Raw genomic sequence first — 19,398 nt, forward strand, 5'->3', positions numbered from 1 at the left:
AGGCATCGTTTTTCTTATGGACAATTTATATAAATGTAAATATAAAAATAGACATAAATGTCTATATATGCATGCACAAATGCATGTGTATTTGTGTGTGCTTGTCTATGTACATATTCCATCTGTGTATATTTTAAAATATACAAACAGAATCCTTTTTACTCTCTCAGTAGAAGTTGTTATAGTCTCCCATAGCAACAACTCACAGATAAAGAATCTCACATCAAACCAAATTGTATATTGAGGACACTGCTGACTGTTATAGCAACATTATAGGTCTGATTTAAATGCACAGAATTAAGGAGGTTCCCACTGCAAGTCTAACCTCAGCTCGCCAGGCTATGATACAGCAACACATATGGCAAATAACATCATGTCCTTTTCTTTTTGACATAGAAAAATGAGTTACAGAGTGACTGGGAGTCTATGCCAAATTTCCTAACTTTTGTGGGTTTAAATCTTCCCCCAATTGTTAGTATTATGGAAACTGGTGTTTTAATGTTTGAGGACACATCCAGTCCTGCAGCAATTATATTCTGTTTCTCTTGGTTTGGGGAAATTTCTTCTCCTAGAGGATCAGTTCAATTGAATAGCATAAAATAGAAAGACACATCCTTCTGGCAGGACAGGTGGAAATTTTATGCTCTAGGACTGTTCAATAATGATCTTTGGCTGCATTCATATACACAGACACAGCAGTTAGCTGCTAATGTGAAAATACAATTCATGATTCTCTGCCCTTTCACACACACTCTTCACTAACAGAAACTCTTCAATACTTGTCAACACTTCAAAGCACACAGTTTCTATCTCAACTTCCAGCCCATAAAAAGTAATATAATTATCACCATGTTTCATCTTAAGAGACAAGCAGACATAAGCATCGCAATATTCAAGACTAAATGGTTCATAGTCAATGCGAGAGAAGACTTTCATAATATCACTTCTGCAATGGCTGGTTTTTACTTTGCTCTTTTCAACCTCACAGTTCCTGCTTTTGTGGTAGGGTAACATTCCCATATAGGGTGCCATGTTTGTTTAATTTTTTTGCAATTGCAATATTAATTTTCAACTTTTTGTTTGTTTCACGTTTGTTGTTGCTTTTATGAACTGAGAGAATAATTTAAAACTGTGAAGTTCACTGATGGTTTAGTGTTTGCTTGGGACTGGGATCTCAGAAAGGATGTGTGCAAGTAAAATAACATAACTTTTGCTCCATTCAAAAACTCTCAGAAATACATAAAATATTTTCTCAGGAACAGTCCAATAATTTTTATTTTCCTGTTTTAAAAAAGTTAACTAATTAACCTTAGCCTATTTCATTTTCATATGAATAAAACAAAAATCAGAATTGTATGAGTCAAAAGAAAAAATAATATTGAAATGTCCCTCATCACACCTTAGAAGACAAGGACATTTGCTATAATGTAAAAGTCATTAAGTTTTTTGAAGATGAAAGTTTAAGGGGACAATAAATTTCACACACATATTGCAATGTGTGTACACAAATTACTGCCCACTACAGTCTGTCCAGTGACTTTATTTCCTTCAGAACAACACCACACCCTCCAAAAATAACTTGAAAATTAGTTTCTTAAAAAAAAACCCAAACCAGAAAAACTGCACAACAGCTACCTATGGGACCTTGATAAACTATTTTATACTTTAGCATTTTATTTTATGCTATAACTTTGTTATAAAATAATTATACAAAATAAATTCTTCTACTTCCAATTCAAATTCAGCTTTTCATACTAAAAAATCAGGCACTGGAACTGAGGTTTTGGAATTCAGAATTTAAACTCGATCTTAACTTTGACAAAGTTTTAGGCACTCAGATCCAAGATCCAAACCTTATAGTGTTAGGCCTGTTCCTCCACAGTATCAACTCCAAACTTCTCCCATGTTTTGACCTCTGAAGTCACTGTCTCTGTTTATTATTCCATGGGATGCAGATGTGTCTGGATTTTTAGAAAACAAGGAACTACTTCAAACTTGAGTTTAGTTTCTGAGCTAAATGGTGCTTCTGTGCTCCTATTCACGTTGCTCATAGAAAGCAGTCTTCTCTGTCCTATACCTGGATTTCCTCTCTGAAGAAGTGAAACTTTGCTCCAGACTGAATCTTGAGAGCAAAGTCAGGTTGTGCAAACAGTTGGCCGTGGAATGTAACATGGACCAAATTGACTTGTCCATCTGACACAGATGATGTATTGCATGACCTTGGGTGAATCATTTTCTATGCTTGGTCTTTCTCTACTGTAAAACAGGAATAATGATGCTTCCACACTTCCATTGTAAAGACATAATACAAAAATAGCTAAACAGATCACACACAGGTTCAGTGTCTCATCTCTGACAGTGGCCAGTAACAGGTTTGGATAGAAGAGAAGAACAAGATGACCAATAATACTTTACTTTGCTACCCCTCCTCAGGTTCTGGCAGTATGGAAGACAAAATCCTAAGGTTTTCCAGAGCCAAACTTTGCATCTATACTATTTCGCTTAACGTTTCATAATGGACTTTTCCTGGGTTCAGCAAATGAATTTATCTAAAAGCAATTTAACTCATTTGTACTTTTGGCCCACACTACATTTTGTGGTAATAAATCCCACAATGGAATTACCTGTTCTGATAAAGCATGACATAGTATAGCAAAACAAAACAATTTCCTTTTGCTTGCCTTAACCTGCATGCCTAATAGATAAAAGGAGTGAGAAGTGTTGAATAAATGGTAAATTTTAGCAAAGCCTTGTATTTAAACTAAGAAATCATTCTTATACCTTTGCTAATGTGATTTTTTTTAATAATAACTGGCATATCAAAGGATAAAACTGAAATACACATGACTCAGAGGATAAACCTGCATCAGACTTTAGGAGGGGAAATTAGTAGATCTTTCTATATTTCTTCCCATATCATTAACAACTTTATATTGCAAAATTTCCTGTGGAATAATGTTCATCTTCAGAAGAAGAATGGCAAAACTTATAAATAATTTAAAGATTTTTCATTCACACCGAGCAAACTACCTGATCAGAAATTCATTTTACACTTTTAGAACCATTTTTGCTTGCTCAGACTGTGTAGTGGTTGAAGATATCTTCTATGAATTCACTTTGTAGAGGTGTAGAAACTTCCTAGCATGAGTCACATCTGCAACCTCCTGCATTGGTAGGAATCTCAGGGCAACTGATGCTCGCTTTGCAGACCGTTTACAGCAATGTACCTCTATTTCAGTGATATCAATAGTAATTGAAGACACAAGACAATACAAAATTATAAAATAAAAATTATTTTAAAAAAACCCTTACTTGATTTCAATGATATGTAAATTGGGCTTAAAATGGGATCAGCACCAGATAGCTTTGACCTGAGTCCTGCAGAGTAATGCACATCAGAAGTCTCTTGTACCTCCGTAGTATGCCTTTGAAACCAAGAATGGCTGAGGATGCAAGGTGCTGTTCACAAGGGTTTTATGTTCTTGTTGCAGAGGGTGTGGACTGGTTTTGGCAGTTGGTTCTCACCGACCCTTACTTCTTCACAGCTTTGTTTTGTGCCCCTCTCTCTAGAGATCATCCAGATTAACTCTGAGGCCTCAGGAGCAACTTTCTGGATCTGTCCCACTGGTTCATTAGCACTCTCTCTTTCCTCTTCCTTTCCCACTTCCTCCCTCACCCTATTCCAAGGGAAGATCTGCTTACAAAGAAAACTGATGATTAGCTATTTAATCTATATGACATATTAAATTATTTTTAAAAAGACAATTTTTAAGATAAGTGACTGAAATAATTTCATACACTCAACTTACACCCATGACAATTCAGTTATGCCCATTTCTTTCTCATAAAGCCCCTTAATAGTTTAGTCTATTGTTTTATTTTTTCATAGGGCTTCATAACTTACTAGCTCTTGCAAGACACAAATTATATGCAGTTAAAAACTGACTTTCTTAGGTGCTCAGACCTTCATGCCCCTGCCCCAATACTGGGTCATTCAGTAGAAACTAGAGGTTGTGGACACTTCCCACACACATGAAGGTATGTGTCTGCCCTGTCTTAGACATCAAACAATTAGATGTCTAAATATGACTACATCAAACTACCCTTCTTGTGGGCATGTTCAGGAAGAGATTAATTTCATCTTAAGAGAGGAGTGAGAAAGGGCAGATGATTTGTCCTGTGAAGGTGTCAGTAACATCTCCACTTCCATCCTTCGTGGCATTCATCCAGTTTACTATGATGTCTCGCATTCCCACCTTCAGAGGAAATCAGCAGTATTTAGACTGCTAAAAAACTGTAAGACAGTGGCTCCTGGTAGACACGTGCAGCATCCAGTACAGCAGGGTCCTCACTTCTGGCCCTTCTAGGCACTGCTGTGACGCTAATAGCAACGTGCTTATTACACTGACAGAAGCCAAGCCTGATGTTTGCTTTCAGGCACAAGTCACGCTAAGCTGCAACGACAGTTTTGTCCAAGTAAGGCCTGCAGGATTCAGCCACAAAATGAGGCTAGAAGCTCTCTCATAACTGTATCCTAATGAACCTGAGAGAGGATAATATTCTGACAGCAGGGAGGGGAGAGAAAGATTAAAGGGTAAAGAGAAGTGAAGAGGGTAGAACAGCACAGCGGGCAAATGGATACATGTGCTCAATGGAATAGTTAAAACAATGTAAATGAAAATGCCCCTTTGAGTGATATCATGCTCTAATGTACACCATGGTACCTTCTGTTCTCCTGCATTCCCTCTCTTTTATTGTCCCTCCAGCAAATCCTGGTTTTATTCTCAAACTCCTCCTGACACAAAATCCTCTGGCAGATTTTCAAACCCTGGTGCTTTCCAAAGCAAAACCATACCATTCTCCCAGTACATCTTCTCTCAGATTCTGCATTTCAGTCTCTGGAGGCATCTCCTTTGCTCAAGCTCTGCAGAAAATATCCGTACGTGGGGATGAAGTTCTAGGGGAGAGAAGGGGCAAACACTTGCAGAATCACCACTGTCTTTCAGCAGAGGTTTAGTCTTAGCTCAACTTTTATTTAAAGCCCTAAAGCTTTGAACAATTCTTATAAAATTCAATGGAAAGGAAGTTTCATAGACAGTGCTTATGCCCTCAGCTGCCCAGACATGAACCAGCTCTAATCAGGAAGCCACAAAGCTGAAGTTAACGCAAATTTTGTTAGCCCATGGCCCAAGTCAAATCATAAAATCATTTAGGTTGAAAAAGACCCTTAAGATCATCGAGTCCAATTGTAAAAGTAAACCCAGGTAGTAATGGGACACATTCAAAGTCTGTTAAATACAAAGGTACCATCCCTGGTTTAGGAAGCCCTTAAGCTTGCATTCACATAGGTTGTTAAGGAAGGCTCATGATGTTCTTTCTTTGTTTTTGTACATATCCTCAGGTCCAGTAAAAAAAAGACTACTGGGTTAGCTCAACATGTGCCCCAACTCTTTGTAGCCTTTCTTTTCTTTTTGATTTTTAATATCAAGTGCAAGATAGTAAGCCTGCTTAGATATATAAACATATGATCATTTAGGTTTAACTCAATGATAACATGACTGTATTGCTTCTGGAGCACAAGCAAAACTTTTCTGCATTGGCCTTAAGAAGACAAGGTAGGAATAGCTTACGTTAGCAAGAGCTGCCTAGTTTTGTTTGCATGTTATCTTTTGTTTGTTTGCTCATGAAGACTCTAAGTAGCAGCTGTTTACCCTTCCTCTCCCTTGCCAATAAAACAAAAAAACTGGTCTCCCAACCACTTTTCAAAGGATTTTTAAGTATCCTGGCAGTCAGCCACAATTTGGCTGGTCTGACATCATGGCACAAGTAATGTGAGAAATAAGTGCAGCCTGTGATTTGATTTCAATTCCTGACCTTTCCAGCAGCCACCTACTCCAGCGGTATAGAAAGAAAATTACAACTAGCAACTGAGGTGAGAATTAAGTTTGTTTTTATTTTTTTGTATTATTTCAATTGACTTCTGTTCCAAAACTCAAAGAAAAGCAAAATGGGTTTATAAACTGTTTTATTAAGGGAAATATGTCATGAAATGAAGAAATTATAAATTTTGTTGCAGAAAAACTAGAATAAAATATTTTCATCTTATTAAAATCTTTGATTTAATTTTTAAATAACATCTTTCAAAACTCTCTGATTTATATGGAAAAAACAATTAGTGGAATCTACATCCAAATTATCTTTTTTCTGACCCAGTACAAATCTAAAACTTTGTTTCTCTCATGTATTTAACTTCTTATCTCAGGTAGAGTCTGTAAACATTAACAAAGTTAGAAAAAATTACTATAAAGTTAAAAGTACTGTTTCAAGATTTTTAAACCCAATCATCACACAAAAGTATCGAACTAAACTTTAGTAAGAATCACAACACATACATGAACAGAGCAAAAGCTCTGAACCTGTGGACATTTCCCCTTTGATATTTAATTCTATCTAAAATAGAGGATATAGTATGGTCAGTGCTGAGGACAATGGGGATTTTTGTCAAAGGAAACAAGAAATAATTCAAAGTCTTTTTCCCTAATGAATCTGATGCCTGCTCTAAAAAGTTAATGAAAAGCCTCTCCATTGAATTCCATGGGCTTTGGATCAAGCCCCAGATAAGCTGTTCAGCGAGAGCAACTAAAATAAATTGGGAAAAGGTTCTCTGCTTTATGAAGTCATTTTAAGGGAGGTAATGGAACAGCTGTTGCATACATAAAACACGTACATCCCTTCTGAAATGCAGTTGGGCAGAGCCTTGCTGCACAGCATGAATCACGGGCATCGCCTGACAGCTTCTCTGGCTGAACAGACCACTAGCCTGAGAGCTAGCCTCACAATGACTTCCCAAATACCTCTGTCCCCTTAAAAGAAAAAACAGCTTCATTAGTTCCTCACATAAACAGCCAGAAGATAAACACAACATGCTCCATTAAAATGGTCAAATTAAGCAAGTGGAGAACCTTTTCTATATCGTGTCAGCTTTAGTGGTTTCATTTTGGTTTTTGTTTTCATTTACTTTCCCTGTTTTGGTTTGCATACTCTCATTTTCAGGGCATCCAGGTGGATACTTAGATAGAACTAACTTTATTTTATACAGATGATTGCAGCTGTGTTTCAAGGACTTTTTTCTTTCTCCTGGCTGAATTTTAAAGTGAGCATGTGGAGACCAAAAATGGTGCATCAAGTACTGTACATATAAATTATTGCTGCTCTTTGAATGGTTATACTGAGGGAGCTATATCAGGATTTGTCCCTTTTTGTGTTATGTTCTTGGAAAAAGAGTATCTCTCTCCAGTGATTTCACAGCATACTGTGTCCTTACTGTTGCTTTTTTCATTTCCACCTTGGACTAGGATTCCAAGAGATGTTAACAAATAAAAGTCACTGCAAGACAATATATACTTTTTAAGCTGTAAGTTCTCCTACTTAGACTAAAGTTCCCCAGGAGAGTAGATCTACCCAGTGGAAGAAATGGCTTGTGTTTCTTACCAGTGTGAATTAACTTCTGTTGCTTTTTCTGGCCAACCCACTATAAGGACTCATGTTTTTGACTAGTCTTGCCTGATACCCTTCTCTGCTCCAGATGTTTGCAATTCAGCCAAGTCCTGTGTTAACAGGGTGTATTTCAACTGCAACTGTTTTTTGCAAGCCACTGTTTAATCTTATGGGGTACAGTTTGGGATATTTTATATTAGTTAGCATTCACAAACTTGTAATCAAGCAGTATTTTCTAGATGAGCAATTTGGGGAAACAGAAGATGTACTGAGTAGAAGACAACCAGACTTTTATAAAAGGAAGTTCTTTTAATAGATATCAAAATCAGAGTATGAGCCTTTTGGAGAAATGAAAAGTCCTGAGATGCTGCATATGGTGACCAAAGAGGAAAGTATTCTCAGAATCAGCCATGGGACAGCCAGCAGGGCATGTTGATGGCTTTTGCATTTTTATAAATTTGTCTATGTCTTGTGCTGTCTGAAGTTAGGAAGATTGGACCGGAATTAGAAAATCAGTATCCGTGGTCAGACAGTTTATTCAGGTCCAATAACCAAGAGTATATGCACTCTAGAAGTTGGTACAAATGTAATAAAATTATATATCCTCTAGGGGAACTCATTTGTGGTCATGTAAAAACCTCTTGCACTATTAGTAATAACAACTAGCTTATTAAAACTGATGTTTTTAGACTCTGAGGGTACACCGCTGACTCCTTAGTTTGATTTGTTTGTGTCATTCACCATAAATACTGCAAATCAACTAGTTTATTCTCACCTCTAACTGATTCATATTGTAACCTTTCACATTCAGCATGGGGATGTTTAATATTTGAGGTAAGTAAATAAATCATCAATGCTAATCTGTAAGTAGCAGGTGCCAGCAAAGCCCTGATTTGGACAAATGACCCACACTGCCCAGGGTCAGTGGATTTATGGGGGAAAAAGAAAGGAAGGCCAATTAAAATTCTTTGAGCTTCACAGTCTTATTCATACTTCCCAGAATTATATTCTACACACTTTTTTTTTAAACCAAAATGCTTTTTCATGCTCTTTTTATCCTTTCCTGTCCCACTCACTCCTACTCCATTGAAAAATATTGCTGCTTTTTTTTTTTGCTTTTTTTTTTCTTTTTTTTTTCTGCATTTTTTAATCTTTAATGTGAAACCTTTTGGAAAACTGCTTTCCAACTTATTATAAGGGGAAGAAATGTTCTGTTTTAAAACATAATATTTTATATTTTTAAAATTTATATTTATTTTAAAAAATAAATATAAAAAAATAAATATTTTATTTTTAAAAAATACTCTGTACTCTTCCCAAGATACCAGTCCCTTCTTCCACTGCCTGTGCAATCTCTTCTTGCCCTTCAGTTTGACCCACAGGTCATGGCTCAGCCATGCTGGCCTCTTCCCTTCCTTGTCTGATTTCTTGCACCTGGGGATCGAGAGCTCTTGTGCCCTATGGAAAGCATCCTTGAAGACCTGCCAGCTCTGTTCTGCTCCCTTGTCCCTGAGGGCCATTTCCCAGGGGGTCCTGTTGATTAACTCCTTAAAGAGCTGGAAGTTTGCTTTCCTAAAATTCAGGGTCCTGACTATACTCTTCACCCGACCCTTACCTCTCTGGACTGTGAACTCTACCAATGTGTGATCACTACAGCCGAGGCTGCCTCCAATCCTGACATCACCAATGAGCTCACTTACTTACATTGGTGACCACCAGGTCCAGTACTGCATCCCCTCTGGTAGGGCTATCTATTACCTGGCTTAGGAAATTGTCCTCCATGCACTCCAGGAGTCTCCTAGATTGCCTACCGCCTGCCCTGTTACTTTCCCAGCAGATGTCAGGGTGGTTGAAATCCCCCAGCAGGACAAAAGCCTGTGAGCACAAAGCTTCCTGTGGCTGGAGAAAAAAGGCTTCATCAATAGGCTCCCCTTGATCAGGCGGCCTGTAGTAGACCCCAACCACAGGGTTCCCTTTGTTGCCTCGGTCTCTAATTCTTACCCATAAACTTTCAACCTGCTCTTGGCTATTCTTCAGGGACAATTCTTCACACTCTATCCATTTCTTGATGAAGAGGGCAACGCCTCCGCCCCTCCTACCTCGCCTATTCCTTCTGAACAGCCTGTAGCCTTCGATAGCTGAACTCCAGTCATGGGATTCGTCCCACCAAGTTTCAGTGATGGCAATATCCTTCTTGTCCTATTCAAAGTAGGGAAAAGTCGAACTCTGAAATACTTGTGGAAAAGAAAAAGCAATATTTCAGCCATTCATAATAATAATAATAATAATAATAAAAATAATAATAATAATAATAATAATAAAAATGATGATGCAGATGACACCAAACTGAGTAGGGAAGTAGACACTCTGGAAGGGAGGGCCACCCTGCAGGAAGATCTGGATAGGCTGGAAGAGTGGGCTAACAAGAACCTTATGAAGTTTAACAAGGACAAGTGTAAGGTCTTGCACCTGGGAAAACATAATCCAGGAGTACAGCTCAGACTGGGATCCACCTGGCTGGAGAGCAGCTCCGTGGAAAGGGACCTAGGGGTCCTGGTGGACAGGAAGCTCAATATGAGTGAACAGTGTGCTGCTGCGGCCAAGAAGGCCAATAGGATGCTGGGTTGCATCAACAAGGGCATCACCAGCAGAGATAAAGAAGTCATTATCCCTCTCTACTCGGTGCTTGTCAGGCCACACCTGCAATACTGTGTACAGTTCTGGTCCCCATTATACAAAAAAGTTGTGGACAGGCTGGAGGGGGTCCAGAGAAGGGCCACCAAGATGATCAAGGGTCTGGGAAGCCTGCCGTATGAGGATAGGCTGAGAGAGCTGGGTTTGTTCAGCCTTGAGAAAAGGAGGCTTAGAGATGAGCTCATCACCATGTACCAGTACTTAAAGGGGAGCTACAAAGAAGATGGAGACTCCCTTTTTACAAGGAGTCACATGGTGAGGACAAGGGGTAATGGGTGCAAGTTACTCCCAGGGAGATTCCAATTGGACACGAGAGGAAAATATTTCACAATGAGAACAGTCAGTCATTGGAATAATCTCCCCAGGGAAGTGGTTGACTCTGCTACGTTGAACATGTTTAAGACTCAGCTGGACAAGGTGCTGGGCCATCTCGTCTAGACTGTGCAAATTCTTGCCTAGAAAGGTTGGACCAGATGATCCCTGAGGTCCCTTCCAACCTGGTATTCTATGATTCTATGATTCCATGAATAATAAAACAACAACAACAGCAACAACAACAGTATTAAATACATTAAGAACTTTATTCAACAATTATTTCTTGAAAAATTCTTAAAAGATTAAACATTTAACCTGCTTTCCAACCTTAACAATTCTATGATTCTATGTTCTCTATCACAATGCACTTCTGATGCTATAAGGATTTATTTTATGTGAAGTTTATCAGTAAATTAAGCTGAATATCCATTATTGCCCATGTCCTGGTTTCAGCTGGGCTAGAGTTCATTTTCTTCGTAGTAGCTGGTATAATACTATGTTTTGGATTTAGTATGAGGATAATGTTGGTAACACATTGATGTTTTAGTTGTTGCTGAGTAGTGCTTACACTAGTCAAGGACTTTTCAGCTTCCCATGCTCTGCCAGGTGCACAAGAAGCTGGGAGGGGGCACAGCCAGGACAGCTGACCCACACTGGCCAAAGGGCTATTCCATACCATATGACATCATGCTCAGTATATAAACTGGGGGAGTTGGCCAGGAGACAGCAATTGCTGCTCGGGGACAAGCTGGGCATTGGTTGGCAGGTGGTGAGCAATTGTATAGTATATCACTTGCTTTGTATATTATTATCATATTATATTATTATTATTATTACTACTACTACTACTATTACTACTATTCTATTTTATTTTACTTCAGTGATTAAACTGTTCTTACCTCAACCCATAAGTTTTCTTGCTTTTTCCCTTCCAGTTCTCTCCCCCATCCCACTGGGGTGGGGGGAGTTAGCGAGCAGCTGCGTGCTGCTTAGTTGCTGGCTGGGGTTAAACCAAAACAGTCCATTAACTGAAAAGGATTGAGCTTTACTGTTTCTGCTCATGGCATAAAAATACCTTTTTTTCAACACAAGGAAAAGTTCTGTTTAGAACTAAAGTAATTCTCATAATGATATGTAGCGTTCGTTACATATCAAGGTTATACCGGCGGATCTCCAGCCGACCCGGGGCTGGGGAAGGAACAGTCAGCACACACAGTGTGGGTGTTCAACGTTTATTGCGCAGTAGTTTACCTTTATACCCCCAGCAGTAGGCGTGTCATGTTATAAGGGGCGGAGACAAGGGAGGGTCGACCCTTAACTCTTTCCGTACAGCGCGTGATCTTCCGGTCGCCAGCCCTTATCTTTACTACATTTCCCCCTCCCTTAGCTCCAGTAGCTCTGGATCTCGCTGGGGAAGCTGCGCGTAAAATAATCGATATGTGGCAAGACTTCTTAATATACGACTCATAGAATGCATAATTAAGCGTAATAGACAGGGTAATAGCACAGCAAGGACAAGAACAAGTAACAAGATTATGAGCCCGGTTATTAAAGTTTGGGAATATTGGTAAACCAGTTGCCTATGTCAGCTATAGCTCCTAAATTAAAGGAGTTTACTTGTATTGCATCAGAAGCCTGGGATAGTGGAGCTCTGGTTTGACTTGTGGCAACAACTGTCCTCCTTATCGCTAGTGAAGTAGGGGGTGAACAATAGACAGGTAGAGGCTTGTCCAGTAGCCGGCATATACAGACACGCATCCGTTACGTTCATGGATTTTGCCCAATCCAGACAGTAGTTCGTCGCGGCTCCCTCATTGCTCCCCCACACCATCAGGACGCATAGGGAAATGGTAACCTGTCAAGATAAGACTCAATAGATTGATTAATGTCTATACAGTTGAATATTTCGACTGGGTACCCATTCTAGCGTCCCTTTCTCGGTTTGCACACACGCATACCCACGTCCCAGGCAACGGAGGGAATACGGGCCCCCCCCCATTCACGGGTTTGCAGGTCCCGTACTTGAACCAAAGGGTAAGGCCCTTCATTCTCATCAAGCCGGAAATGTGCCTGGGTTGCAGTCTGGGTTTTATAGGTGTTCCCTCGAATGGTATGATTTAAGGTAATTAGTGCTGTCGTCAACAGACGCTGTGCCCGAAATAAAGGAGGGTCAAGGGGAGGGGGAACCCCTGTTCCTGGGCTTATATTCTCCCCCTCCCTAAGTCGGTCGAGTAACCCTTTTAATGTGCGATGCGCGCGTTCTACAATGCTTTGGCCCGTACTGTTCTAGGGAATACCATGACTCAACTGAAAATCCCAGCGCGCGCAAAAGTCCTTTGTCTTCTTGCTGACATATGCCGCTCCATTATCTGTTTTAATTTTTTGTGGGATGCCAAGTTGCGCCATACAGTTCTGCCAATGTAAAATGACTGCGAGAACATTTTGTTTAGCATGCATAGTGGCTAAAATAACTCCACTGCAGGTATCAACTGTGACATGCAGATACTTACGTGGATTAAAGGGTTCATAAATCGTAACATCAGACTGCCATATTTGGTTGGGCTGCAACCCTCGAGGGTTTACCCCTGCTTCCCAGAGGGGACCTTTGGAACACACAGGATAAGCAACAATCAAGGATCCCTCGTCACCCCCTTCATCCTCACTGCTATCAGAGCTCATGGGGTAATCGTGTACAGGCTCCCTCCACTGTGAGGGAATACCAGTTCGCTTTCCCACTGCCCCAGGGGTAAGGGGTCCCTCTGGTAGCTCAGGTATCACTGGCAGTGCCGGGGGAGCCCTACCACCCCCCCCAGATGTCGTCAGCCGTGACGCCGGTTCTCCTTGTTCCTCAGATCTTTTCCTGCGCTCTGCTCTCTGTGTGTCCAGCACCCGTCGATCACTGGGATGCAACGGGGCGTCCTCAGAAGGTGATGGTGTCTTGCCCTCCTTTTCTCCTTCCCGCCATCTTCCTTCACGTAGTTCGCAATACCGCTGGGATCCCACATTGGCCCCCGGGACCCAATCCAGCAACCTATCAGTCAGCTCCCTTTCCACACATTGTTGCAAGTCGCCCCAGGGGTATTGAGGAGGTGGCGGATCCGCCGGTGCAGAAGGTGCCGAAGGTTCCGTGGGCGGCTGCTCTAGACTCCCCACTCGTAACGGGAACACCTTTCCCGACTCCTTTGTTCCCGCTGCGCCATAGCCTCCCTGCGCCTCCCCTTCCTCCGTTGGCTCAGCCCCCAGTAACGACGGCCCCGTCTGTGCCCCACAGGCCACCCCTTCAACTCGAGTTCACACTGGAGTTCCAGCCTGTCCAGTACAGCAGTACAGAAAAACAGCAGAGATGCCCTGGCCATCTGCCAGCCCAGGCACATAGCCATTGCTGTTATCAAAATGTTCCCAGGCACAGCAGAGTAAGATGATAAGCAGTTCAGCAGTACAGCAAGCAGCGAAAGCAAAAAGCAGCCACTAACGAGCATTAGACTCTAATATACAGTAAGGCAAGCAAGCCCCGTGGCAAGCACAGAAACCTGCCGATTAATAGCTAAACAGCAATACCAGCTATAACTTCGATCTAGCACATTCCAATTAAATCTGTCGTTATCTCGAACCCTTTGTACCCTATGTTGGGCGCCAAAAAAAAACTGTCATGGTTTAACCCCAGCTAGCAACTAAGTACCACACAGCCGCTTGCTCACTCCCCCCCGGTGGGATGGGGGAGAGAATCAGAAGAGTAAAAGTGAGAAAACTCATGGGTTGAGATAAAGACAGTTTAATGGGTAAAGCAAAAGCCGCGCGCGCAAGCAAAGCAAAGCAAGGAATTCATTCACTACTTCCCATAGGCAAGCAGGTGTTCAGCCATCCTCAGGAAAGCAGGGCTCCATCACGCGTAATGGTTACTTGGGAAGACAAACGCCATCACTCCAAACGTTCCCCCCTTCCTTCTTCTTCCCCCAGCTTTATATGCTGAGCATGATGTCATATGGTATGGAATAGCCCTTTGGCCAGTCTGGGTCAGCCCCCCCTGGCTGTGCTCCCTCCCAGCCAGCCTGTGTCCCCTCCGAGACTAAACCCATTGGCTTTTCGTTCCCAGGAACTTCATGCCCCATCAGCGCGCTACGTGCGGCAAGCCAGCACCGCTTTGCCGCAAACCCCTTCTTGAGCACCCTTTCTACTGTTCCCCAGGTGCGAAGCCGGTCACTGGCTCCTCCAACATTGCTTATGATCGCTTCTGTCAGCTCGTTGCATATTTTCCCCCAATTTGGGGTGTCCAAAAACTTCTGTGGGAGTGCCGAGCACTCCCCAGCGTAGCATCCATTGGATGCAGTCGCCCGTGGGCCTTTTCCTTATCGCCCCATCCTCGCCCACCTCCGTTGCTACCGACTTTAGTACCTTTACGAGTTCTGCGAGCTCCATCGCTGCTGCCTGCAGCCGATCACGTCGGGGTCACCACTATGTAGCGTTCATTACATATCAAGGTTATATCGGCGGTTCTCCAGCCGACCCGGGCTGGGCTGGGGAAGGAACAGTCAGCACACACAGTGTGGGTGTTCAACTCCAACGTTTATTGCGCAGTAGTTTACCTTTATACTCCCGGCAGTAGGCGTGTCATGTTATAAGGGGCGGAGACAAGGGAGGGTCGACCCTTAACTCTTTCCGTACAGCGCGTGATCTTCCGGTTGCCAGCCCTTATCTTTACTACAACAAAATACCCTTTGATATTAACAGCTTCCTTTTTTATCAACTCTGAAAACTGACTGCCCATCAACAATATAGTGAATTGGGCCTGAAAATAAAAGTATCGCTACAAATTTCCCATTTTCTCCAAATACAGGAGAAAAATAGCATTCTCTCATTAAATTTTACAAATAAATTCAACTCATTGGTTTGAGCAAAAATTATGAGATAGCTAACCAAAAAATCTCCAAAGCCAGTACTGAAATCATAATGGCAAGTGAAAATGAGTAAATAATTGCAACTATATTTAAAGGGAAAAAGCAGGCAAAGCATTTATTTAGTATATAAAAATCTGCAGAACATCCTTCTATCACTCTGTTTGTATGCAAAGCCAGTCATATATAAAGAGTTTTATTTTCTTCTGTAGAAAAGAATTTAGTTGCTGAGGACTTTTTTCTTCCTAACTAGCTGTCAGCTGTTACTGTCGGCAGTGATTAAACATAAGCAGGAGTTGTGATTCATCAATGGCAGAATCATCACGGATGTAAAGTATTCTTTGTTCCAAGGTCAGATCTTGTATGAAGCTAGGACAACTTTACGCACCAGTCCCTGTGTCTGTTTTATTTATGGTAATTCATTTACTGTCATATCATTACAGAACAAGGATAAAATTTATATGCAATTGGAGAAATATGTTCAGGAAACATGGGGAGGATAAAGTGTGTGTATATGTATGTGTGTGTGTTTTATGAACAATATGATATGCTGGATCTATGGCTATGCACATACATTCTAGTGTGCATATTAATGTTTTGTATCTATAGAGAACCTGGTGTATTTAGAGATCTTGGAACAGCTTAAAAGTATTACAGCATCCCTCCCCTGGGCATTGCTTTGGCATATTTCTTAACCAGTAAACTCCTCAAGAAAGTGTCATTTACCAAATCTTTGTACACTACCTAAAACAACAGGACTCTTACTGGGATCAGCAACTCTGGGTATTTTTAATACCTACTTAATAATAATAATTACAGATGGCTAAAATGAGACATAAAGCGATTAAGTGATTTGTTGGACTATGCACAGCAAGAAAATAACTAAGTGGGGAATATGCCCTGGTGTTCTGTGTTCCTAATCCTATGTCTCAGCTAGCAAATTTGTAATTCCAGAGAAGCTGAGAAGAGGATTTGATCTTTATGTCTCAAGATCTCATCTATCCACCACAATCTCCAGAAAAGAAAGACAAAGTGAAACCGTGAGATTTATTTTCCCCTGTTATTAATGCTTTTATATTGTTCTCTGCATATTCCTAAGTATTCCACATACCACTTGGATAAGTAGAAAGGGCATGATATATAGAGAGAGATAAAAAGTGCCTCATTAATGCAGCTCACAAAATGGATTAGACAGTCTGAGACCTTCAAGACTTATGAAACTAAGGTGAAATCATCAACAAATGAGTCATAGGAATTCAATTTTTATTTAATTTTTCAATACTAAATTCATGGCCTACTAATTTCCAAATTCAGGCAATTTATGCTTCTTTGTTATATACTTTCTAATTGTTTCTATCAAAGAGAGGTTTTGAAAACAAATAATTGGGGAATGTTTTTTTTTCATCTGAATTCCTATATTTTCATGATTCATGGACTTTTGGGGATAGAAAGAAAGGTTATGATTATGAAATCTTACCTCCTTCATAACTAATCTTAGAGAAATTACTGTAATAATTCTTGCAGAAATTATTCCTGACTCTCCAGTAAGCCATCACTACCAAGGCTATCAGCTGGAATCCAACCATAATTAAATAGCATTATTTATTTTTTTAAAAAAATTCTCTTTTAGGAAAAAAAAAAAGAAAGAAATCCTTCAGCTGACACCTACAGACATATAATCATATGGGGAATAATCAGTGACTTTGACTATTCATATGTCTTAACAACAGGCAGTGAAAAAGCAAAGAGAATGAGACATTGACATCCACTATTTTCTCCTCCAAAGAGCCAAAGTTTGCTCATCTGATGCATACATCAGGTAGTTAGATATAAAAGTTTGCAACACTGAGGATAATGCATAATTCATGTCAAGAAGAAAAGGCTATATCTTTAGAGAATATTTTGTTCATCAAATAATTTGACAATCTCTAATCAAGAGTCAGGAGAGGAGATATAACTGACCCTCATATGTCCATTTTTTTCAAAAAAAACACAGAAGTCAGAAAAATGCTGGCAGAGGAGGATAAAGGGCACAAAATAGCTGAAATTGGATGATGATATGTTGGATTGAGACAGCATATTACATTCTGGGATCTCGAAGCCCTTTCCAGGCTTCAATTCACAAGACTCCTTGAAGAAGCTAAATATCATTATAAGTATTTTGTGGATACTCAAACTGATAATCAGAGTGTCATGACTCATTGTAAGATATGCAGCAACTCTAAGGAGAGACAAACACAGAATTCAGAACTTGGGGGTCTTCAGTATCTTTTGCAGTTATTGCAAATGGAGTCAAGGGACAAAAAGTCATTCTTTCCCTAACATGGAGTCAAGGGAGAAAAAAATCATTCTTTCTCTAACATACTTGGGAATAATACAGGGATTTGCTCAATTTCATTTTGTTTTGCTTTAATTCTTTCAAAGACCCTCAAGGAAACTGTCCTTATCAGGCACCTTCTGAGTGGCTGTCATGGGACCTTATCTGCTGAGTTTTTCCTGTTGCAGATAAACAACTATCGATGTTTCCTTTCCTTTACTGCAGCAAAGGACATAGGTTGTCCACAAGGTGTTCCTGGAAATGATATCAAACCTCCTCCTTAACCCAGGTGACCAGTATTATATCTATTATGCCATGATTCTCTGTATATGAAGTACGAGCTTTTCCAGAGTTCCAATTATGCAGTCAATATCTCTCTCTTATGATAGACCTTCCTTTCACATTCCTAAGTATCCTTTTCCCCTGCATTCTTGCTCTCAAACTTACTGAGTTTCTAACTCCTAGCATTAAAATATGAATTCTCTGTTCTATTGCTTGTAACTTTTCTACTCTCCAGATTTCAGTCCCTTTAGACAAATTTGACTGCACTCCTAAGTGTCAGCTATCTCAGGGCATTTCCACTTGAACAGGAAGAAGAAAAATTGAGTAACCCTTTATAGTCATTTGGGTCTCTGCTCCCAACACAAAGCACAAGGAAGCAGTTCACTCCCACCCCTGAAGTCAATCTACAAAGCAAACAGGATTAATAAGTAGAACAAGTCATCCATAATATTTCATTAAAACCATTCAGAAATTAGTAGTGTTTTACATGCTATTTTTCAGTCATACCAAGTTTGCCATGGGCTCATGATCCTGGCTGCCTGTGGAACACATTCCATTCTTCAAAGTTATCATTGCTCTTCTTCTGCATGTCATTTGACTTCAATGGAGACCGAAAGACATATATCAGATCTTCAGCAGTATCCCATTTGGAGTTCTCATGGCACTTCAGTCACTTAGGCATGATCTATGCTCTCAACAGTTAAAGATAATGACTTCAGGAATAATCTTTCATAGGTTTTATATTAAATGAGACTAAAGTGCAAGCAGGGTATTAAAGTACCTTGTTATTTGCAGAGTGCTTAGAGTAACCTTAAATATGGAGATGATCAAATTTCATGACCTTTATTTTTAATTTTTCCTTTTTTTTTTCCTCTTGTGTGTGAAAGTCTGGCATGTATGCATGCTTCATCTAGACAGGTACACAGGCATCCATAACCAGGGTATGTGCATATATACACAAGCTGTACATTGTATGTGTAACTGTCCTTTAAACACTGCATAGAGAATATTGCAGCCTATGTATTCAGCTGGGTCCATTTTCTTAACTTCATTTGATATCTGATCTGTATTATAGCAATCTGAGCTTTCAATGCATGCAGGTACAACATTTTTTTGGCAAGGAAAAAGAAACAGAGGCCTAGATAGTGTCTTCATGGGCCTCTGATCGCAGGATTGGGCCTTTCATCTTTCAGTTAGATACAGAATTATTCTTCGCTCCTTCTTCTAACAGCAGTGATCTGCACCGTTAAACAGTCACTGTATTGCATGCCACCACTGACTGCATTTCAATCATGCCGGGGCAACTTATTTACAGAAACAATGCACTGTGTATAAATGCATATGCATACATGCACGCACGCACACATACACACACAGACATATCACAGAGGTGATAATGGT

The 19,398-nt window shown here is 40.3% G+C and overlaps 1 protein-coding gene and 1 long non-coding RNA gene across 2 annotated transcripts; both read right to left on the reverse strand.

Moving 5' to 3' along the window:
• Nucleotides 1-11,724: 11,724 nt before the first annotated feature.
• On the reverse strand, nucleotides 11,725-14,824 carry LOC148054940 (uncharacterized). Its single transcript, XM_087763633.1, has 2 exons — nucleotides 14,785-14,824; nucleotides 11,725-13,784 (listed from the first exon to the last, which is right to left on the reverse strand). Exons 1-2 carry the CDS (start codon nucleotides 14,822-14,824, stop codon nucleotides 12,793-12,795), a joined length of 1,032 nt encoding a protein of 343 aa, XP_087619759.1. The 3' UTR covers nucleotides 11,725-12,792.
• LOC148054939 (uncharacterized) lies at nucleotides 11,725-15,048 on the reverse strand. The gene is made up of 2 exons (XR_015706118.1): nucleotides 14,899-15,048; nucleotides 11,725-12,361 (listed from the first exon to the last, which is right to left on the reverse strand). It is a non-coding gene; the product is annotated as an uncharacterized LOC148054939 (long non-coding RNA).
• Nucleotides 15,049-19,398: the final 4,350 nt, after the last annotated feature.

This window comes from Nipponia nippon, unplaced genomic scaffold (genome assembly GCF_047370975.1).
Source record: "Nipponia nippon isolate SJK-2023a ecotype South Korea unplaced genomic scaffold, ASM4737097v1 scaffold_29, whole genome shotgun sequence".
Lineage (NCBI taxonomy): Eukaryota > Metazoa > Chordata > Aves > Pelecaniformes > Threskiornithidae > Nipponia > Nipponia nippon.

Excerpts from the sequence above, each read along its gene's own strand:
- LOC148054940 (XM_087763633.1), bottom strand. The coding sequence starts at position 14,824 with ATGGATGCTACGCTGGGGAGTGCTCGGCACTCCCACAGAA. Across the intron at positions 13,785-14,784 it reads TGCTCGGCACTCCCACAGAA|GGGTGGCCTGTGGGGCACAG; the intron begins GTTTTTGGACAC and ends CTCGAGTTGAAG.